At 46.3% G+C, this 24002-nt stretch overlaps 1 protein-coding gene across 1 annotated transcript; it reads left to right on the forward strand.

The window, feature by feature from the left end:
• The first annotated feature begins 256 nt into the window (after positions 1-256).
• Positions 257-20155, forward strand: LOC116945643 (NADH-cytochrome b5 reductase 3-like). Its single transcript, XM_032960164.2, has 9 exons — positions 257-473; positions 5302-5451; positions 6064-6136; positions 6743-6849; positions 9807-9936; positions 11383-11466; positions 12022-12107; positions 16499-16598; positions 17124-20155. The coding sequence occupies exons 1-9, from the start codon at positions 459-461 to the stop codon at positions 17294-17296; spliced, it is 918 nt and encodes a 305-aa protein (XP_032816055.1). The 5' UTR covers positions 257-458; the 3' UTR covers positions 17297-20155.
• The last annotated feature ends 3847 nt before the right edge of the window (positions 20156-24002 follow it).

Here is a 24002-nt window from a genome sequence, read left to right on the forward strand (position 1 = left end):
AAGGTAACGTCCATCTTCCGGAAGGTAACGTCCATCTTCCGGAAGGTAACAACCGTCATTCGGAAAGTAGCATCCATCTTCCGGAAGGTAACATCCATCTTCCGGAAGGTAACATCCATCTACCGGAAGGTAACATCCATCTATCTCAAGGTAACATCCATCTTCCGGAAGGTAACGTCCATCTTCCGGAAGGTAGCAACCGTCATTCGGAAGGTAGCATCCATCTACCGGAAGCGGAATTCATCTTCCAGAATTGCGCCATAAAAACTGGGAGGCGCAGTAGCACTACAGCAGCAGTAACGAGAGTGTTGTGGTCGTGTTTGTTGATGATGATGTTGTAGTCGTTGTCCGTTGAAGGCTGCTGTTGCGTTGCCGTTAGCAGCCTCTTCGGTTCCTTTAACGCCGCTGTTCGTTCAACTTCGGCACCCAACGGGTAAAGCAGAGGGCAGGCGCCAGCCATGATTAGCAGCACGGTAAGACGTCGCTTTGAGGGCCCTTTTCGGTGGTGTCCGCATCGCCATCGCTGGGGCGTTTCGGCGCGACACCAACTTCACTTGACATTGCCTGGCACCGTCCTCTGGGTTTTTTAAGAGACCTCTCACATTCGAAAGGAGTATTTTACTTTAACGAGATGCACGGCTTGCCCGCACATCTTCCGTGTGCAATTTTGAAGCGAATACGCACACGGCTGGCTTGTGGCTTAAATGTGTGTTTTTTTATGATTTTAGTTTATCCCGGGGCGGGTTGTCGCGTGTGCGCCGTGGGGGATGGCAGGGCCGGTGAGGCCCACCACGTAGGGCCCTCTTGAGAATGTGTGGTGTGGTTGTATAGTGGTGGTGGTGGCGGTGGTGATGGTTCTTGTACACTTGCTTTTGTTTGCTGCGTTTTATTTTTTTTAAACAGTCCAAGCGCCTCGTCTCTTGCGTTTCCATTTCGTGTTTAATGACGACGACGACGGCACGCCCACGCACACCGCTCTGTCTGAGTGCGAGCGATGGCCCACGAGTTTTCCCTCTCTCAATGGTTTGGGTTGGGGGGGTGGCAATGAGGCGTTGGCTGAGCCGATGGGTGCGTGATGGTGATGGGAGATGATGGCGAGGAGATGCTTGTATCAATAGTGGTGCTGGTGGGAAATGATGAATTACGCCGCTGCCGTTTCGCCTTTAATAATAATAATGCCTTGTACGGTAACAACTTACTGCGGCGTTGAATTTAAATTGTTAGTGTCATTGAGGAGAATAAATGTCCGCCTTTTGAGCAGACTAGCCTTCAGGATATTAATATCGCCATGCTTTATAGAGGCAGAGCTTAACCATTAAGAAGCCAGACAATGTACACATTCGACTACTGCATTCGGGGTGAATTATGTAAATATGCAGATATATAAATATATACTCGGTGGGTAATGTTTCGCCTCGTAAATTGAATGGCATGCTGTTTAGTAAGAGCAGTTGCACAACAGGCGTATTCATCAAGGACATTGCCTTAGAAATGTGTTTTGCAACTCGCAAACGCCTGCATCTATCCTCAAAGGGAAGGTCTGGACGTCTTGCTACGGTATTTTTAGAGTTGCCCGCAGGCGTGAGTGTGGACAGATGATATTATACTTGTACAGTGTCATGGAGAGCCATATCAGAATCTGAACATGTATTTATCTTTGAAGGAATCCGATGAGCTATAAAGCTCCTTTTTCACAAATCCAGTCGGGGCGAGTGAGAGCGTTACAACAACAAAAGTAAACAAAGCAATTCAAATTCTACCAAAAAAAACTTTTTTTTTTCTTCTTTGGTTCTTTCGTTGTGGCAAGCCGCTTGCGTTGTGGCCGAAACGTCGTGAGAATTTTATTGTGTTATTTTATTATTTTATTCTCATTCTACGTGACCTTGCCGAAAGAACCAAAGAAGATGAATCCTTACAGTCACGAAAGCTTTAAATCGAAAAACTTGTTTTGTCTTACCAAGTAAAGCCAGGAGCAACCTGGCCAAAAATGGTAGCTCAACGAAGGTGGCTTATCACGTGGATATTTCTAGCAGCTCAATAATCTAAACACTGCAAGATGAGTGTGCTGAGCTAATTACAGATGTTTATAACTGGAACGATGCGTCAATTGATTGGAAGCCTCCTGAAGGCAGGAAAAAAAACCCACAGGCCACGCCCACTAACTATGCAGCGTGGGTTCATCAAGCCCCGCCCATCACCTCCCGTCCAGCAACACACGTGGAAACATTGTTGTGATGCCCTCCCCCCCCCCCCCCCAAAGTTATTTGCATGTTATTATTCGAGTAAGAAATACAACGGAGAATAATCTTCCACTTAAATAATCGGATCGCCCATCACTAAATTGTACGTAAAATCAAATTCAACTTCTTTCGCATGGTGCGTAGCCAACAATGCTAATCCGAGGCGTGCATGTGTGTTTAGCCGCTGTTCTATGAGTTTGCTAAATACATGGAGGTAGTTGTGGAGGTGGCAGCCCTTTTTTCCCTCTCTCGGGGTGTGACTGTCACACGGTGAATAAAAGGAGCTTTATGCAGGCGTTTTGGATATGGAACGATGTTCGTGGCTTGTTCGAGTTCCCACCCAAAGTGAACCGCCCCTGCCTTTCAGGCCCCTTGGCAAATATCGTAACAGGAAGATGCTCAATTTAAAATGAATTCGTCCTCCCACCCCGCCCTTTGGCGTGTGCTGTCCTTGTGGTCTGGGAGTGGACTTGAATTTGATTTCGTCGATGTCTGTTGGGACCAGTGTGTTTGCATATTTTCCGCCGACGAGCGCTTGCTGTTACACTTACTCGGCTGGCTCGGCAGCAGAAACTCAGCATCATCATCATCATTAGTATGCGGGCCTGTTTAGATTTGATTACACGTATTGTGACTACCTCTGGAATAGTTAAACTTCTCGTATCCACTACACTCCAGCGGATATTATTGTTATTTCAGGATGCCAACCAGCGGGTACAGGAATATCTTGCACTTTCGTCTGGCTAGGAACCAGAGCATGGACGAATGTCAAAGCAGTACCTTTATTTAGCTTACTTTGTTTATATTTAGCTTACTTTGTTATAAAATAACATAATAGCGTACGACGTTTCGGTTGCAACACAAGCAGCCATCATCAGGTACAGAAGAGCTAAATTTCCGAGAGAGGGGAAACACATAACCTCAGATGTATATACAGACACCCAAGTAGGGGGAACTCGACACAGATACAACAGGGGACACAGAGAGAGAAGCATACCAGACAAACAGGGTTTAGCAAAATTTTGGAAACCATATAAAGCAACACAGACGGTCGGTCAAAACACAATTAACACATAGTCCGGTTGATCACGCTGTTTCAAAGATTGCTAAATTGCAAGTTAAATATGAAACTCAAAATACAGACCACACACACAGACATCCAAGTAGAGCGAACCAGCACAGAGACAAGCACACAGTGAAGTCGCCTTAAATAGGCAGAGAAGGTAAGGCTGAGAGACAATGGGACAAAATTAGCATGAGGTATGCATGGAGCAAAGGTGGGCGCGGCAGCACACAATGGGACAAATCAGCATGAGGTATGCAGCAAAGTGGGGCATGGCAGCACCCACTCGGAAGCAACAAGGCTCACACACAGGCAGAGACAGCACAGAGACACAAATCCAAGCCAAGACACAAAGGCAGATACACAAGCAGAGACAACACAACACACAGACCTCATACCTCCCCGAAGAGGTGGTTCAGACTTGATTTGAAGCTTTCGTGACTGCAGGAATTACTCTTTGTTTTTTTTTTCGGTAAAGTCACGTATAAATAAGAAATAATAAAATAACATAATAGCGTACGACGTTTCGGTTGCAACACAAGCAGCCATCATCAGGTACAGAAGAGCTAAATTTACGAGAGAGGGGAAACATAACCTCAGATGTATATACAGACACCCAAGTAGGGGGAACTAACACAGATACAACAGGGGACACGGGGGGAAAACGTACATGCAAATAACTACAGTAAATATAAAAACGACCATGCAGATAACTACAGTAACTATATAATACATTCGTGCGAAACAGAAATAAAGGAAAAATAAACAAGAATAAATTAACAAAACTCAATGAATAAACAAAACTAAATAAACTGATACCTTGAAATATTTTTATTCTTGTGCAAGTAAACACTTGTGTTATACTGTTATCACAAAAAGAACTATGAATTGTCTACAGTATAATCGCATAAATAAGTACAGTATTAATAATATATGAATAAACACAAATATAAGAGATGCTCGCTGAACGACTTCTATTCAAAAACGAAAAGACGGCGCGTGGATTTCGTGGAAGGTTTGGGATTAAATCGGACTAAAGAGCGAAGCGACGAAAGTCAAGGTATTGCTGTAGTTCCAAGGGTTTGGATGATTCTCAAACAAGATATGATAAAACCCTTTCTGATTGTGAAATCGGTATAATCACCAAGTGTATTTTTTCTCTTGGGCAGAGCATGTCAACCAATTACATTTCTAATTTAAAAGGAAATAATTTGTCCACCTTTTTTGATAAGGGAGAGATGCTCATAAAACATACCATGGTGTGTCAGATCTACAGAGACTAATGTTTTCCTTCAAGCTGGGATGATTGTGATGATAACCATCACAATGACTCGTGTGTATTGTGATTGATTTTAGAACTATTGACAATGAGGTGGTCTGAATTGTGGAATCGCCGACTGATAATTATCTTAGTTGCACCTCTTTAAAAAATCAGCCTTGTGTGTCGTTGAGGCCTCTCTTCATCTCCACATACATCCTGAAGACTTTCAACAGCCTCAGGATTTGCTGATTGGTGGTATGCACACTAGGGTGGAATTTATAATGACGAGCGTTCTACCATTGTGCCACGAGTAAAGATTTCGGTTGGTTCTTATTGTTTGCAATGATATGGATTCCTTGGATTATTTAACCTGACTGATTCTCACGACCTTTTCATGGAACAGTATGAGAGGTTATCTGTGTGGTATTGGTTTTTATATTTGGTCTGTTTGAGCTGCCTTTAGTTTGCTTTTGCTTTATTAAATGTTTTAACTCCTTCTGAACCCCAAAGCTATGAGAAAAGTTTTGTTACCCTTTCCTACCAGAGGCTGGCTTTTTGGGTGAATTATTTATTTTAGCTCTTCGCATTTCAAACTAATTTTGTTGATTTGTAACCATAAATTCTCTGGAAGCACGTGTTGTGACATGCACCTCAGTGCGGCTGAGTCGCGTACGCGGGGCGGTGGTATGCCCCTGCATTTAACGTTCCTCCTGCTTCCCACAAACCGCCACCCACAGACGACAAGCGTGGTGGTGGCCCTCGGGGTGATCGCTCTGACGACTGCGGGTGTGGTGGCTTACACCCTCTGGAACGCTCGCAAGCGCAAGTCGCCTGTACTCCTCAAAGACCCGGCCATCAAGTACCCGCTGCGTCTTGTTGACAAGGAGGTGAAGCGTGCACACGGATGTTACCGTGCTCGTGGCTGGCAGAGAGCTAACTAACGGGCGTAAACTGGCTGCACGCTTGTCTTAGGCACTTGGTAGCCTCGAGGGAGCCATGGTGTGTGGCACTTTTGCTCTTCAAATTGATCGAAATTTGGTGGTCACAAAAAGAGGAATCGTTACTGTGACTAAAGCATGCCAATGGTTACTTCGCTTATCTGCTTTGATTTCTAATTTGGTTGTACCTACAGAATAGTGAAAGGTCATTTGGACACTTCATTTGTAATTCATTCAGGGTGCGCTGGTTACATTGCCAGGGCAGCTTGTTCAGATTTCCTGATATAATGAGATTAGTCTTTAAGGCGGTTTCGGTTGTAGATGTCTAGCCTGGGACAGTCCGAATACAGCGATTATGGAAACGAACCACCCCCTCACCCTCAAAAGAAATTAATCTGCCGAGCACTGCAGCCAATGTTTAATAGAGGTGCAGGAGGGCTGGCCTAAAAATATTCTCCCTTGCCCAAGAAGTGTCCGTCCGCCAACAGCGCTGGAGTGCAGATATCCACATGCATTTTCTGTAAATGTCAAATGTTCCATCCCCCCCTCCCTCCACCGCAGATCATCAGCCATGACACGCGACGTTTCCGCTTCGCTCTGCCAACTCCACGGCACATTCTGGGCCTGCCCGTGGGTACGCACACAGACTCGTGTTTTCACCGCCACCACCACCACCAAGAAGTCTCTCTCACTCTCTGTCAATCAAGATTTACAGTTTCTTTAAACTTGCTAATGCCCTCCAAACTAAGATTGAAAAAGCGTTATTGCATTAGTGCTGTCTGTCTTCGAATGCATTAAGCGAGGATGCACCAACATCTGTTTATTCGGTGTTGAATAAAGTGGCTTCACGATCAGGGATAGACTCTGTTGAACACTGGCCAAAGCGCTGCTGGCTGACATGAACGCCGCGTCCCCCCCCCTCTCCTCGCGAGACTGCATCACGTGCAACGTCATCCTGTTGTGCGGCTTGAAATGTAATGTCAGCATTGCTAATTCAATACTTTGGACGGACACAAACGCGTGTTGGAAAGCGTTACAGGGTCCTTGCGTATGTATTCAGATTTAGAGCCGAGGACGAGGTGTTTGTGTGTGCGTTGCGTTTGTTCACTGCGTCCGAACGCTGCAACTCGGTAAGCCCTCGCCAAGTTTATTTACCAGTGGTTGCGGTCGTGTGGATGCTTGCAGGAGGAGTAGTAAGACCACTACGGCTGGTGTCTCTGCTTGTCTGTTGTACGCACAGGTCAGCACATCTACCTGTCGGCCACCTTTGATGGGAACCTGGTGGTGCGCCCATACACACCCGTGTCGAGCGACGACAACAAGGGTTACGTTGACCTCGTCGTCAAGGTGAATGTCGCGTGAACCTGTGAGCACTTGCAAGCAATGTCATGGCTCATGATAGATTTTTTTTTTTGGTTTGGGCTACGTAATGATCTGGCCAAACTTTGTTGTAAGACCCTCCGCCACCCGACGTAACCAGAAAAATTGAACGTCCGTAAACGTGGAAATTTCATTTGGTTTTAGTATGTTTAATGGTGGATGGTCTTGCAACACAAATTGGGCCAGATCATTGAGGCTTAACCCAATCATTTATGAATCAATGTTTATTTGTGCTGTGAAGTCAATGAATACATTAATGGTTCTTTCTAGAAAGCACAACTTGCATCATGATCATAGTGCCGCCACATACATATATATAAAAATATATATATCCTAAAATCCAATAAGCCACGTTTCAAGTGAGGCATGTGACCCAATTCGATGAACAAGATTACAGCCAAAGTGGAGTGAGATTTAATTTATAGGTCCTAACTCTTTGAAAATGAAAAAAATATGACATGACTCGAGGGCAAACACCAATATTGGATTCACACTAGACATGGAATGATGCATTGATTGTATTGATTGAAGTTGATTCTTCGGCTTTACAATACATGTGTTCTATTGCGTTGTTAGATAAATAATGTACGATTAAATGTAAATGGTATGTTGAAGTTACATTTAGGCTAAAGGCACAAAAAAAGCTGTATGAAGCAATACGAAAGAAAAGAGAAGTGACACGTATGGAATGGAAAAAATGAGACTAATAATATATTGTCGAATTGACGAAACGATGAAATGCTTAGAATCATCTATTGTGTAGATTTGTGTAGATTATACACAAAGCCTCCTCAGGTTCTGCTTAGAGGCTTCCATGTTTTGGGCTTGTAGGCTCCTGCAGGTTTTATTTTTGTGTGCTCCTGTGTCAAAGTCTGTGATTTCCTGCTGCAATTAGCATTGAAGCAGTGCTCATATCCTGTTTACTGCCATGAGCCAGTGGTGGGAATTCCACATTCCTATGGGGGGTAGGGGGGTGAGTCTAGCCCAGGAGTCCAGTTCACCTTGGCAATCCAGTTCACCATGGGAGTCCAGTTCACCATGGGAGTCCAGTTCACCATGGGAGTCCAGTTCACCATGGCAGTCCAGTTCACCATGGCAGTCCAGTTCACCATGGCAGTCCAGTTCACCATGGGAGTGCAGTTCTCCTTGGGAGTCCAGTTCACCATGGCAGTCCAGTTCACCATGGGAGTTCAGTTCACCATGGGAGTCCAGTTCACCATGGGAGTCCAGTTCACCATGGCAGTCCAGTTCACCATGGCAGTCCAGTTCACCATGGCAGTCCAGTTCACCATGGGAGTGCAGTTCTCCTTGGGAGTCCAGCTCACCATGGCAGTCCAGTTCACCATGGGAGTCCAGTTCACCATGGGAGTCCAGTTCACCATGGGAGTCCAGTTCACCATGGGAGTCCAGTTCACCATGGCAGTCCAGTTCACCATGGCAGTCCAGTTCACCATGGCAGTCCAGTTCACCATGGGAGTCCAGTTCACCATGGGAGTCCAGTTCACCATGGGAGTCCAGTTCACCATGGGCAGGGGTCGGCATCCTGTGGCTCTGGAGCCACATGCGGCTCTTCAAGGGACTGCTTCGTGATGTTATTTATTGAGGACCGTCGCGTACAGAATTCGAAAAAAAATGTCTGCTCTTGTCTTGGTTGCCGACCTCTGGTCTGGCCAAAGGAGGAAAACCACTGACTTCTCCACAAAGCGGTGTTAATTTTCTGGACCCCCGAAGGGATGATGGGCTATTTCGACCCCCTCCCCCCCCAAGTCAGGATTTGAACTCGCAACCTTTGTGATTGGCGAGCCCTCGCAACCATCCTGGGCACCGCAAAGCGTATCTCTCAACTGCGGTCGAGCGAAATGCAAACCACTTGAAGATAGACGCTTGTGGAAATTAATGTTGAATTTCACTTTTTGCAGTGAAGAGTCCAGCTTTTGCTCGCTGTATATCCCAATGCATGTGCTTCATTACACAAGCAAGGCATAATTGCACCCATGTTGAAATAAATAAATAAACGTCATCTCATTACCTTTTAACAAATAAATAACACAAACGGCTAACAATATGACGCTGTCTTCCAAAGAGAGGGCAAAAGGTTTTCTGTAGCGCTTTTACTTTCTCCGTGCAACTCTTTAATTGTAGCACTTTTTTCAGATTACACAGAACATAAAGCTGGGTTTGTTAATGTTGTTTTTGCATTAACGGTAACCAGATGAAGAAAACCGTTTGGCAATTCGCCCCACGTAGAAAAGTTTATAGCATTAAACATGCACGTTTTACCTTTTTTAACTGAGAAACGAAGGGAGCCATCGCAGTGGTGTCATGGTGAGCACACTGGACTTGTAATCCAGAGGTCACTGGTTTGATGCCATCTCCCAGGGTGTCAGCTGAACTAAGAGGGGAAAGTGTATTAAATTCCACCAGCAGCTCTGTCCACCCGCTGTACTGGACATCTGTGAAAAAGAGCTTCATATCTCATCGGATTCCTCCAGTCTAAATCAAGATTATGATTCTGTACGTGTGGGTACATCGCAGTCAATGAGCAGGTGGAGTGTGTGGTGTGGTGAAGCGTGGCTACGCCACATTTAAGATGTCTCCTCAGCGTGGAAGAGTAGACCAATGCCCCTCTTCGTGGAGGCTCTTTTGCCAGCAGTGGCATGACCAAGGAAAGCAATTTCAGGGTTGCACCTTTACCCTTTAACTGAAGCATGAGGCCGACATGCGCATGGCCCACCGTGCCATCTGTACGTTAGCGCACGGTGCCAAACGGTATGTTCACTCAATCTGCACTGGAAATGGTAAGCGGACCCTGACCGTAGCAACTGCAAATCGCTTCTGAAAACGGATTACCGGTATTACCGGGTGTCGTTAACAACCCGTCGTTAAACCTACGAAACGCGCGTGGCTTGTGTTGTGTACTGTAGGTGTACCTGAAGGGTGTTCACCCCAAGTTCCCCGAGGGAGGCAAGATGTCCCAGTACTTGGACAGCCTGCCACTGGGTGACGCCATCGAGTTCCGCGGACCAAGTGGTCTGCTGGTTTATAACGGCAACGGTAAGGGTCCCGCGCTGCCCATCCCGCCCACCATCTGCACATGTCTATCGCCAAGCTCCACGTAAAGCAGCGCTCTGCTTTGCACCGTTGCCACACAAACGAATAACGAATGTACTTGTGTGTGTTGGTTATTGTTATGCGTGTCCACATATAAACTCTACCAAAAATGGAACCACAGGTAAACGTGCTGAACCGGCGCACAGCCGATGTTCTGTATTTTATTAAGATGGGTGCTCAACTGGGACCGCTTTGATGGCCTTGGCCCAGTCACCAATGATGTAGAGATCCCACCCATTGGCTTACAAAGAGACCCATAAACTCGCATGAAGAACCGTTGTCTCATGTAGATTATGTTGTAATTAAACTGCATTCTCAAGTGTAGCAAGTTGATGGTCAGAGCCCATTCTCCAATGACTGCACGAAAAAAAAGATCCCCGTTACATTCGCTTCTCCAATTAATATGGTCAAATCACAGCTGTGTGCATATAAAATTCTTAGACGGTGACTTGTCTGTCACAAGTTTTATGGCAACGTGCTGCCCCCTACTGTGTGCACCAGAGCTTACTTAAAGGGATCTTAAAATAAGTTCTGCGATATCCACTTCCGTGGGCCGTTCTTCAACACGAAGGGTTGCACTGCCCAGTGAGGCTTCTGACGGGATCTGTTTCTTTTGATGTGTTGTATTTTAAAATGTGACTCTCCACGCTATATGAATAGCTGTCATGATTGCAGTTATTTAAAAACGAACACGATATACGCTCATGCCAATGGAGCTATGCACTTTAAAATCTAAATTGGAAACTCATTTCTCTCGAGCTGCTTTGTGTGTTTAGTTTGTCCTTCCCCCCCCGCACCTCCAATTAGCACTGCTGGCTACGTACGTTGTGAAATAAATTATAGATACATAAATGGCAGCATGTTTCGTTTCACTCCCACACACGATAAAACATTGTGCACATTAATTTTGAGCCGTTGTGTAAATTAGTTGAGACCACGGCAGTGACGAACGTCGCACATTGCGCTAGGGTAGTTCTAACCACACTTCACTGGCACAAGCCACAAGATAGCGGACGCTCTATCCTGCTTGATGGGCAGCATCAGATGGCTAAAAATAACTTTGCACAGACGTGTCACGTTTCACAAAGATGTCAGTAACGTGCCACTAAAGGTCCTTGGGGTCATCCCATATACATGCATTTATTTTTAATCAGAACATCATTATATTTTAATGCGTGTGTCTCATTACATAGTAATTCATTGTCAATAATATGTTGTCATTTATGAATTTGATTTGATGCCTTTTTCTTTGCGTTTCTTCTTCAAGAAAAATCTGTTTAAGAATATATATTTTTAAAATATATTGCCTTTTAACTCCATCTGCATTGCTTTATATTTTTATCTTTTTTAAAATATATTTTCATTGGTCTCTTTTGGTCTCATGTCAAGGTGAATTTGCCATCCGTCCGGACAAGAAGTCGGAGCCCAAAATTAAAAAGGTTACCAAGGTTGGGATGATTGCCGGTGGCACAGGTCAGTTGAGCTCCTGTCTGTCACATCGCGTCTAAATGCCATGTTTGCATGATGAATGTTAGCCTTGAGAAGAAAAAAAAACCCCTATTATTATAATTACACATTTGATGCAGAACTTAATTTATTGCAGGTTATTTTAATGTGTGTTTTTTACGTGTTGCTAAGGGGATGCTGCTGCCACGGACTTGCACTTCAGAGGCCACTGCTTTGATCTCCCGGCATGGCCTCTGTACATCCAGCAGCAGTATCATGGGTCACATCAGTCAATCAGCGGGGTCGCATGTGGTGAGGTACAGTGTGGGTACTTCCACGTTTTTTAAGATGGAAGAGTAGGCCAAATACCATATAGAGGGCTGCCGCTCTAGAGCTCCCTCTTCTAATTCAAAGGGTGGGGCGGGGGTCCCCTTCAGTGGCATGAGAAAGAATTGGCAGTGCTGCACCTTGGCCTTTTACCTTGTGTGTTTGCCGAGCGAGGTAGTTGCTACAACACGCGTTCTTTTGAATTCGCTTGAGGCTTTGGCGATGTCGTCCGTTGTTTCTTTTTACATTGAACAGGGATCACCCCGATGCTGCAGCTTGTTCGGCAGGTGATGAAGTCTTCTGACGACCACACCACTTGCTCGCTGATCTTCGCTAATCAGGTACAGGCAGACGGGGGAATTTTTTAGCTTTTATTATAATATAATTTTCTATTGGTTCCCAGTTGATATGTCAATAATTCACCCCCCCCCTTCCCATTGTAAGTCAATGTAGTGTTGCAATGTGGGGTTGTGATTCGTAAAAAAAATGGCATTGTGTAGTGCCTCTTGTGGCTGTAGGGGTCAGAGTAATTGCAGCATACAAATACAAATTAATTGGCCCTAGCATGCTTGATTTCATGGATGTACGTTGAGCGTAATAATTCTTTTCAACCGGAAATCTATGCCTCGTTTCTGCCTTTGTTAATAGTCATCGTGACAATGCGTTGATGAACATGGCCAGAGATTCTGTACCATATAATCTTGCCACTTTTAAGAAATCATTAAACCTCACGAACATTCCAAATTTAAATTGTATAGTGAAAACATGATTATGCATCTTAAGCTGTGAATTTTTTTTTGCAGTCTATGGCTGTTCCGTGGATGTATTGCATGTTGTTTTGCCAGCTCGTACTCGGGACTGATATATATCCGCTCATGTTTTTGCAGTTATTAAAACAAATCAGCAATCATATTCTTGGTTCTTTCGGTAAAGTCACGTAGAAGGGAAACAATAAAATAATAAAACAATAAAATTATCACGACGTTTCGACTGCAACACAAGCAATCATCATCAGATGTGAAACCCACAGCAAGAAAATTTGAAAAAAGTGGCTTTTTTTAACGTTAGCACCACGGAGAGTGATTTGGCAGTTATTCAGATGGACGAGTCCATCTATGTTGGGAAAAGAGGGGGGGGAGACGAAAATAATGGATGCAGTCTGAAAGCCACCGTAAGCGTGAACAATCAAGACCTGAAATGGTTGATCAAATCCTTCCAATGATTGCTAAGCCACAATCCATCTTCTCGGTTGAAATTGTCTCTGTGTTTGTATATGTGGATAGCCTCATGAACGAATCTCTCATGGTAGCCAGATGGCTTGCAGAGAACCTCTGTCTTGGGGAAGTCAATGTCATGTGAGCCTACTGAATTATAAAAGTGATCTGCCATAGCCGAGGTGTTGGTCCTACCGTGTTTTAGATCTGCTTTGTGTTCACGGATGCGGTCCGAGACATGTCGTTTGGTTTCTCCAATGTAACTACTACCACAGAGGCAACTTAGTTTGTAGACGCCAGGGTACTGTATGTCTGGAATCACATCTTTTACAGACGGAACCAGATCACGGATTTTATGTAATGTGTTGAATCGGACCTGGATCTTGTGTTTATTCAAGATTTTGGAGATTTTTTGTGATCCCCGCAATGTAGGGTAAAGTGATGGTTTTGAAAGGCTCCTCAAGACGGTCTTTCGTCATTGTTGGAATGATAGTTTTGCGGATTGTGTAGTCGGAGTAACCATTATCCTTAAGAGCTTGGTGTACGTGCTTAAGTTCACTGGCTATATGTTCCTGGTCGGATATGCATTGGGCTTTATGGTGCAGAGTCTTGATGAGGGAATTCTTCTGGGATGGATGGTGGTGGGAATCCTGTTTCAGGTAAGCATTCGTATGGGTAGCTTTCCTGTAGACAGTGGCTCATTGAACCATCAGGTCTCTTTTTTTATTAGGACATCCAAAAAAGGTAGCTTGCCATCTTTTTCGACTTCCATGGTAAATCTGATGGCTGGGTGTATGGAATTGATGTGGTCGAGGAATTGGTCTAGAGCAGGCCGGCCATGTGGCCAGATGACAAAAGTGTCATCCACGTACCTCTTCCATAAGGTTGGGCGCAGAGTGGCAGTCTGGATGGCGTCTGTCTCAAATTTCTCCAGAGGTACGTGGATGACACTTTTGTCATCTGGCCACATGGCCGGCCTGCTCTAGACATTCCTCCACCACATCAATTCCATACACCCAGCCATCAGATTTACCATGGAAGTCGAAAAAGATGGCAAGCTACCTCTTTTGGATGTCCTAATTAAAAAGAGACCTGATGGTTCAATGAGCCACTCTGTATACAGGAAAGCTACCCATACGGATGCTTACCTGAAACCGGATTCCAACCACCATCCATCCCAGAAATTCCCTCATAAAGACTCTGCACCATAGAGCCCAATGCATATCCGACCAGGAACACGTAGCCAGTGAACTCAAGGACGTACACCAGGGGCGGAGCCAGGGGGGGTGACAGGGGTGACATTCTGCGTGTAAGTGTACGACACTCGGTCTGGCGGACTCCGTGCAACTGCATTGTCAGTGTGTCGCCAACCGATGGCGTCTAGTTCAACAGCCTGACTCTCTAATCATTCTTGAAATAAAAATTTGTTGAATGTCACCCTGGCCTGAAATCCTGGCTCCGCCCCTGACATACACCAAGCTCTTAAGGCTAATGGTTACTCCGACTACACAATCCGCAAAGCTATCACTCCAACTATGAAGAAGGACCCTCTTGAGGAGCCATTCAAAACCATCACTGTACCCTACATTGCGGGGATCACAAAAAAATATCTCCAAAATCAAACACAAGATCCAGGTCCGATTCAACACATTACATAAAATCCGTGATCTGGTTCCATCTGTAAAAGATGTGATTCCGGACATACAGTACCCTGGCGTCTACAAACTAAGTTGCCTCTGTGGTAGTAGTTACATTGGAGAAACCAAACGACATATCTCGGACCGCATCCGTGAACACAAAGCAGACCTAAAACACGGTAGGACCAACACCTCGGCCGTGGCAGATCACTGTTATAATTCAGTAGGCTCACATGACATTGACTTCTCCAAGACGGAGGTTCTCTGCGAGCCATCTGGCTACCATGAGAGATTCGTTCATGAGGCTATCGACATATACAAACAGAGACAATTTCAACCGAGAAGATGGATTCTGGCTTAGCAATCATTGGAAGGATTTGATAAACCATTTCGGGTCTTAATTGATTGTTCACGCTTACGGTGGCTTTCAGACCGCATCCATTATTTTCGTCTCCCCCCTCTTCTTTTCCGAACATGGACTAGTCCATCTGAATAACTGCCAAATCGCTGTCCGTGGTGCTAACGTTAAAAAAAACGCCACTTTTTTCAAAAATGTTCTTGCTGTGGTTTTCACACCTGATGATGATTGCTTGTGTTGCAGTCGAAACGTCGTGAGAATTTTATTGTTTTATATTTTTATTATTTTATTGTTTCCCTTCTACGTGACTTTACCGAAAGAACCAAGAATATGAATCCCTGCAGTCACGAAAGCTTTAAATAAAAATTAAAAATCAGCAATCGTGGTGTATGTGAAAAATAAATTGGGCAACACGAAAAAGGGCACCCTTAGAAACAAAACAATAAAAATCAACATGGAAGAGAGCAACATTTCAAGCTTGTCAGCTGCCGCACTGCTGTTTTTCGGAAGCGTATTGCGTGTCGTGCCGCGGGAGTACATCTTCTCACGGCCGTGACCGCTGGCAACTTTTGACAAGTGTGACAAACTGGCTGGAAAGTGACATTTAGCACACCACAAAAAAAGCACGTGTATTTTTTGAGCTTCCTCGCCTCCTGAAGGGAAAGCTGTGCTCGTGGCAGCAGTCCAACCGCTCGCGCTGTGACCAACGAGCGTGCTCCGTCTCGCTACTGACGACGCTCGCTCTCGCCGCGAGCAAGTGACACATAAATGATGAACATCTTGGGCTGTATTTTTAAAATGTGTTTTTTATTGTGCCATTTCTTTTTTCTTAACTGCGCGAGAAAACAACATGCAGTTGTTTTGACCGATATGCCGGCGTTGTATATTTTTTTGGGATCGTCTTTTACCTACTTGCTGCTATCCGCCCGTCCGGCCACCCGTTTGCCATACCTGCCCATCCACCCTGCCTTACACCCTACATCTTTTAAACTAAACTTTATTTTTCTATTTCGATTTAAAGCTTTCGTGACTGCAAGGGTTCATCTTCTTTGGTTCTTTCGGTAAAGTCACGTAGAATGAGAATAAAATAATAAATTGATAAAATAAAATAACACAATAATATTCTCACGACGTTTCGGCCACAACACAAGCGGCCTTCATCAGGTGAAGGGACGAGACTGTCTGGAGGACAGCGCTGGAGCGAACACAGCCAAGCTCAGACCGCGACCTCTAAGCTGTGTGAGAAGGCCCACTGAGTTATGTAGCTCTTTTTCAGAAGCAACCTGGCTACAAATGATAGCTCAACGAAGTGGCTTATAGTGTGGAAATGTATAGCCAAATACTCTTAAACTCATGTTTCTAAATGTGAAGGGAAAAACCGGAGCACCGAGAAAAAAAATCTACGCGCCCACGGGGAGAACATGCAAACTCCAAATATACAACAGGCGTCGGGGTCAGGATCGACCCCACAACCTCTTGTATACCGGTCGAGGGAATTAACATCTCGCCACCTCTCTTCTCAGACAGAGAAGGACATCCTGCTTCGTGATGAGTTGGAGGAGATCCAGGCACGTCACCCCAACAAGTTCAATCTGTGGTTCACGCTCGACACTGCCACGGAAGGTACGTCGGGGTGTGCTACTTGGGATTAATCCACCAATCCATCCTCGCCCCCCCCACTCCCCCTTCCCACCTGAAAGTCGATGAATTGCCACGATACAGGATCGCAATGTAATTCAATGAATCTATTCTTTCTTGTCTCGTATGTGCCATCCGCTTTGTACTGCTTGTCTCATGTTTAGTGTCATTCTCTCACCCTGAATTTAACATTTATATACAAGTAAATAATGTAAATGTGTACAGTTCGATGCGCGTGTGTTTGGCTCAAGAATCGATTTTTATCGGCAAATCAATGGATCTTCGCTTGCCTGGGGTAATTGTGGAGGCCCAAGGCCCTCAATATGATGTTCAAAAGTAACGGATTACCGCAACATTTGTTTTGTATTATTGCTCCGTTAATGTCACAATTGTTTCTCCTCGCATGGGATGATTGAACTGTGATCGCTTGGCTGCGAGGACCTGTACGTGAGCGCTTGTGTTCAGATCCCGCCGTTCATTCAGGCACCTCTGTTTGATTCTTCCCGACAGACTGGGATTTCGGCAAGGGTTTTGTGACAGCCGAGATGATCCGCGACCACCTTCCCCCTCCGGCGGATGATGTCCTCATCCTCATGTGCGGCCCTCCTCCGATGATCCAGTTTGCCTGCTACCCGAGCCTCGACAAGCTCGAGTACACGCAGGCCATGCGCTTCTCCTACTGAGGGCCTGCGCCGCTCAACCAGCCATGGATGGCACCGTCGTTTTAACGCCTCTCGAGCTGTTTTCATAGGTAGCTGTGAAACCAAAAAAAAAACAATGGTGCTTGTTTTTACGCCGATGAAAGAAATCCTCAGCAGGGTTACTCGGTGTCACACCTAAAACAGCAGGGCCGTGTGCCAGATTTGGAGAAATTAAATCGATTAATTGCAACCACCAATTGCCCCAAAACTGGTTCACAAATGCACACATTCAGGCCAGTCTTATGTGTTCCCCCGTTGTGCTGCACAGGGACAAGCTGCCATTGGGGAGGATCCCCTAGGATAAAAAAAAATTGCTCTGATATTTGATTGTTATGGGCGCAATAAAAATTGAACTTAATCTTTGTTTCATTAAAGTTAACTTCATAAAGGAAAGCTCTTGTTGCCAGGAACTTTGACCAGATGGTTTTTGTACTCCTGGTGGATTGCCTCCCGGGGTTTGTTTTCTTTAGTTGTGAGATGAAGCTAAGAGCCACGTCACAGTCGGTATTTGAAACTTGGTCACCAGCCCACCGCGCGCCTCCCTCGTAACGCGCCAAAAGCCACACGCACTGCGCGAGCCTGAGGACCGACGGAACGGTCGGCGTGTTTTGCATGCTTCCTGCACTCATTATATCAGCAGCTGCCGTGCTTTTCAAAGAGCTGCCGGCAATTAACAGTCCTCGAGCCTTAAGAGACGGACGTACCGACGAACCACTTGAGCGATACATTTTTTTTGTTAGCGCGGTGTAAATGGCGATCCACCACTTTTTCCTGGGTGGCCCCACAGCGACGCGACGGGTACAGACGTAACAAAGTGCCGTGCAAAAAAAATTAGACGAGATGGCCTCCTTCACGCGTGCACCGTGACTGGGATTGTCGTTTTTTTATTAGAACAGAACGCAAAATAAGATTACATAGAAACCATTATTCAGGCGGGGGTGGTTGAATGTGTCCCATTTGCTTGCATAAGACGGTAGCCCAGAAAAGTCCATAGGTTTCCGAGCTGCAGCCTGCCAGCTTGCAGGCTCCGATAATAGCGTATTGTTTTGAATCTACTTTTAGGCCAAAGTTTTGTTTACGTAAACGCGTTAACTCCAATGCCAAGCTGAGGGTGACCAGCGCTACCGTCTGGAGCTGGCGCGCGTAACCCGCTTGTCACGCCCACACGGAACGCTCGGACCTCAATCAAGACGGGGTGAAGCCGTGTGCGGCTTTGTCCGTTGTGCCCGATTTGCATGGTAATCGGAAACTGCCGTCGGATATTGCTTTGGCTGCCTTGTTAGTAGGCATGTAACACTCTGTCCCCATCGGCATTCAATGGATTGCCGTGATTGGAGGGGTGGGGTTCACAATTCAATACAATGATTGATTTTTGTTGTTTCCACTGCGGTGTGTGTAGCGCCTCTAGTGCCTGTAGAGAATTTCATGAACCGATCGACATCTGATAATATTGTAATATCACGATTCTTGTACACGCAATCTATTGCACGTGTCGTTATGTGCAAAGCATTTATATTCATCCATTGATGTATTGTTACACGCCTATTAGGTCAAGTAATAACATGCAACGAAACCGTACAGTTTAAGTTAATCCGTCCAGCATTCGACCAAGGTGATTGTTACTCCGAGCTGAAGAGGGGGTGTGTCGATTCAAGTCGGACTTGATAAACAAAACAAATACATCTATACAACCTACGCTGATTATTATACCACAATAATATATCTATATTATACAACAACAATTCAGCGTTATTTAAGTTTCATATTTGCTTTCAATGTGTATGGCTTACCCATGTTTAGTGCGAGATGCGCTAAATGTATTTTTTTAATCCGTTTATCAATATTCTTATTCTGTGCGCCACGATCCTGGCAGGCCATTCCCTGTAACACGCGCGCGTCTTTGACGTGTTTAATTTGATCGCGCTCATTTCCGTCGTGCCTTTTAATTAAACGTGCACTAAATTGGCCGCCCGAGGTTAGCGATTTAAATGTTTTTGTTCGTCATTCCCGATGTTGCTTTGCTCTCCGCTGAACGTTGAACGTTGATAAAAGCCAAGGGGTGTGCCGCACTTTTCTGTATTTCACGCGTGCTGGCATTTGAAGTGAACCCGGGACGCTCTAAATAAACTCCCCATCAAAAAGCGTTTGTCTGATTTCATCGCCCCCCCCCCCTAATTAATGGAGGCGTTCTCAACCTGTTAAGTGTGGTAGTACCCCCCACCACCCCCCAATCAACACCACTGCTCCCTACGCTGCCCCCTCCTCCCCAGCTTCCCGCTCACTCATGGCGCTCGCACCGCTGCATTGGCGCGCCAAGAGTTGCTCGGGCATAGCGATTGCACTGCGTGGATGTCTTCCTGGGCGATTCCCTTCAGCTGCTGCTCCACTGCTCGTCTCGACCACTGGCCTGCCATCCCTTATTGGCATCGTGTGGCCTGCTCAGGCCCACATCCAATTAAGAGAAACAACCCTTAATGCCCGCTTTCCTAGCCAACGGCCAATCACCATCGTAGGTTAAAACCTAAAACCGGCTCGAAATTATATCGCATACAATGGCGGGACTGCCTGCACACACAACTATCGCGTGTGGAATCTTCCTCTGATGAACTCCACGTGGCTCAAATCTCTTGTGCAGGATATAGTGACCCATCCATTACCCTTCGTTCTGCACGGTATCCATCCTGCAGCCTGTGTCCCCGGGTTGAAAACGGTTGCTTTAATAAATGAGATTTGTGTTGTGGGGCGCGATACAAGTAATGTTGAATTGTGATAATAGCCAGTGAAGTAGTTGTACTGCTTTGTGTTTTGTTTCTCACCACATTAAAAGCCAAAGAAATCGTGTTTCTTTTCATTTTCAAATGTTTACACATTTTAAACATCTATTAGAACGCTTGTTTATTTCCTATTTAGAAGATTTAAACAAGACGGCAGCTGGCGCACCGTCACACGGACTAATTTCGTCGCTCCATCGTGGAGGGTGACCGCTGGGGCGCGTTCCCTCGGCGTGGCCGCCTCTCCATCAGTCTCCACCACGTGTCCTGCTCAAGCCCGACCCACTCGCTTTTCTCAAGTCATAATGATGTCTTAAACTCGCATACGTTCTCACATCCATGCGCACGCACAATGCAACGATTATAGATGCAAAAGTGTGAGTTTTAATGTGCGTGGGTTGTGTGTGTATGACGCCACGCTGGGCTTAATAGGCGCTCGCTAACAGCACTTGCCCCAACAGTGTGTTTAAGGCTATACACGGAAGGCGCTTGCGAACGTGTCCGAGTGCCGTCGCTGCATTGGCTGTAAGAGCTGCGCGTACGGCAACAGAACTGATGGCCATATTTTTTGGAAGTGCGCATTTGGGTGAAATTGCCACGCCACTTTTCAGTGTGCCAAATGAGCATCAATGTTAGGGTTGCTTTTAGATTGAATATATCGCATATTTAACATTAACACATTGCATAACATCAGTTTTCAACTATAAAATGGAGAGGACACATTTTCACCGATATTTGGACCCAAAACGTCATGGGTTATTGATGTCGGGGTTTATTGTTGGAGGACAAAGCTCGGCAAACTTGTTCTCACAGACACAGCATCCCCCCCGTCTTCCATCACACTCATTGATTTGAATAAAATTAGCAGACGATACTACTCGTCTCCTTCACATCAACGTCTCTCCGCATCAACATAAACAATTATTTATCACAAATCCCATCTGCATACACGCGCGCCCTTCTGTGAGTGTATAATTTCAGCAGAATTGATTGAAGACGAGCAACACTGGACCATTTTCGACGTGCCAGGTGTCCTCGGCAGTCGGGTTTTGTTTAATCGAAGGGCAATGCTGGTTTATAATTCTCGTGTTAGCCACGAGAGGACGCAGTCCGTAACACCACGCCAGCTCGCCATGGAGATATAAGGGGCCGTCCATAAATGACGTCACGCGATTTTTGACGATTTTTGACCCCCCCCCGTCACACGGCGTTACAAAAAGTCAGATCCCCCCCCCCTCAAATATGACGGCGCTGCACTCTGATGTAGGAGAAAACATTTATAAAAACGTTTTTAATTAAGTAGAACGTGTTGTCTATATTTAAAGTTGCTCATTTTGATGTGACGTCACATTTCTCACCCCCCCCCTCGTCACACATCGTCACAAATGTCTAACCCCCCCCCCCAGGTGCGTGACGTCATTTATGGACGGCCCCTTACAACAATATTGACAAGGTTTAAAGTAGCCGAGTTGCGCATTACTGTTTTACCGGTAACCGGATTAAATTAAACCGGTTACCATATTTACCGCACGTAGAGGACATGTTCTGCGATAAACATCACATTCTGGGGAAGGGGCAGTCACGTGACCTCGTCGTTCGCCAAGTGTTGCAAAAATTTGTGTTCATTGTTTCGAACCGAGCGGCCGCCCTGGTTATTACTGCGGGCGTGCCTCGCCCTAACAAAAAAATTACCACGTGCTGCCTGCTTCACTCACGGCGGACGTTAAAGATCCCGTGACGTCGTTCGGCCATGGGAGCTGTTTGGCCATACTTCACCACGCTGGTCAGCGCGCGTGGGTGAATAATACATATTTAATGGTATAACGTTTATTAACAGACATATCGACAGTTCAGAGAAAAAAAAGCAATTCGGCGCGGGCGGGACACAACATCGCCGGCTTCGGGGATGGATGGCCGATTGACGAGGCTGCTGACGGAATGGCAGCCAAAGGGGAGGAAACGCGCGCCGAGAGGCACGTTCACCGCGGAGACGGAGTGCTGCAACGATGGAATGTTGGCAGCAGCAGCCATGTGGAGGGATTCCGACGGCGTAGGGCGGTGTGGGAAGGGGCTAGAAGGGTGGGGCTGGAGGGGGGGGGCAGGGCTTCATCCAGCAGTGGATAGATGACTGGGCGATTGCTAATTGGTGACTCACCGCATCGCACGCTATTTCAGAGCCGCACACATTGTATCATTGTATTATTATTGTATTATTGTATTTGTGCGGCTCTGGAGTTTTTCTGAAGAGCTCAACAACAAAAAATCTCGCGTGAGGCTCACGCGAGAAGCATCCTCCTCCGCCGTGACTCGGAGCGAGTTTACTTCCATTTTACCCGGCGGGTCCCTGGAACACCTCGCGTGTGAGAGCGAGGTTACAAGGGTAGCAATTGGGGTAGCAGAAAAAAAGTTAATTTCGTAACCGCGAGCCTTCATAGAAGGACAACAGCACAAACCGGCCATCGTGGCTCGGCGGACGTCGAGAAACGTTGACACCACCTCTAGGGTTGCATCCGTCACTCGCATTCCAATGGGATCGATTGACTTTCGGCATCCCATCCCCCGGTAATCGATGATGAAAACGGTTACCGGGTTCGCGGGTTATCGTTAACGACCCGAATGTGGTGAGGAGAGTCCATGTCGGAGTGGCCAGGGAAGAATGTAAACAGTGAACGTTGCACCGGCACCACCAATAATGGATTAATTAGTATCAGCCATGATCAATCCACTGCTGGATGAGAGCCTCCCCAAAGCTGTTTCTCTCTTAGTCCGATGATGTATAACTCACCCTCGCAACCGGAACACGAGATTTAATTATTGCTCCGTGTTACAGATCTTCGCATCGAACTAGCGCCCATATCGAACCTTGATGGGGGTCCTTGTCAAGAACATCTGGCGGCTCTTCAGCATTTGTTTAATCAATTCTGATGAGACACTGCATGCAGAAACAGGTCCAGCGTTTGCTTGTGTAACGACTACAACATCACTCCCAAGAAAACCGTGTGTGCGATGGGATGTGTAAAAAACAAGGTCTCTAAATTTGAGTTCATATGTGTGGAGAGACAGATATGTGAAGGTGTTAGCCCTGCTTCTTTATTTCATTTCCACAGCGGTCGTCCTCCACTCGGACGCGTCCCCTGCTTTGGCTGCCACTCCGACTTTAGTCTCGACGTCCACCATCTCCCCGTCGACTGTGGCCCGCCCTACCCCAAGCCCCGCGCACTTTTCTCAAGTCGATATCTCCGACGCGCGCTACGTTCCCCACAACTCATCTCCTTACAACTGCTTATTGGTGTTTAGTTTGTTGCCTTCTGCCGTCCTTCCCACCCGCACCTCCGCTCAGCACGGTTGACTCCGCACGGTGCGAAATAAGTTCCACGCACGTACGGCCCACGCGTTCCCCTTCTGACGCCTCTCAATGTCGAGTCATTCCAAGCGCATTGCACGCCAGCCGCGCGCTTCTTCTGCGCGTGCACTGGCACGCAATTTGCCCTCTTCCTCTTCTTCAGTCCGCGCAGCCCAGGCCCCCCCCCCATAGGCCGTCTGAATGCTGCGGCTCTTGTCCGCAGCTCCCGCCAAAGGGTGCGGACTGGGCAGCAGCGGCGTCGGCGGCGGCGGCGTTCATCGCTGCAGTCAATGCCCCTTCGCCAATAAATGGGTCGTTGTTTGGTTAAGGCATGCGGCTGTGTCGCCCACACACTGACGGACACACAAGAGGCACTCTCGTACTGTGACTCACTTTGACTCTCTTTGCTGTTCTTAAACAAAACTGGGAAGAAACAAAAATGCAACTCTCCAAAGTTGACATTATTATTATTATTTCGATCGCGTGACCACCTCCTCTTTCGTCACGGACATACCGACAGAGCCGATGCGTGTGGTGCAATCCAAAGCAAAAACAGCATCCTCAAAGACCTCTG

The sequence above is a fragment of the Petromyzon marinus genome, chromosome 24 (assembly GCF_048934315.1).
Source record: "Petromyzon marinus isolate PM22_M1 ecotype Great Lakes invasive population chromosome 24, UKy_Petmar_22M1.pri1.0, whole genome shotgun sequence".
Lineage (NCBI taxonomy): Eukaryota > Metazoa > Chordata > Hyperoartia > Petromyzontiformes > Petromyzontidae > Petromyzon > Petromyzon marinus.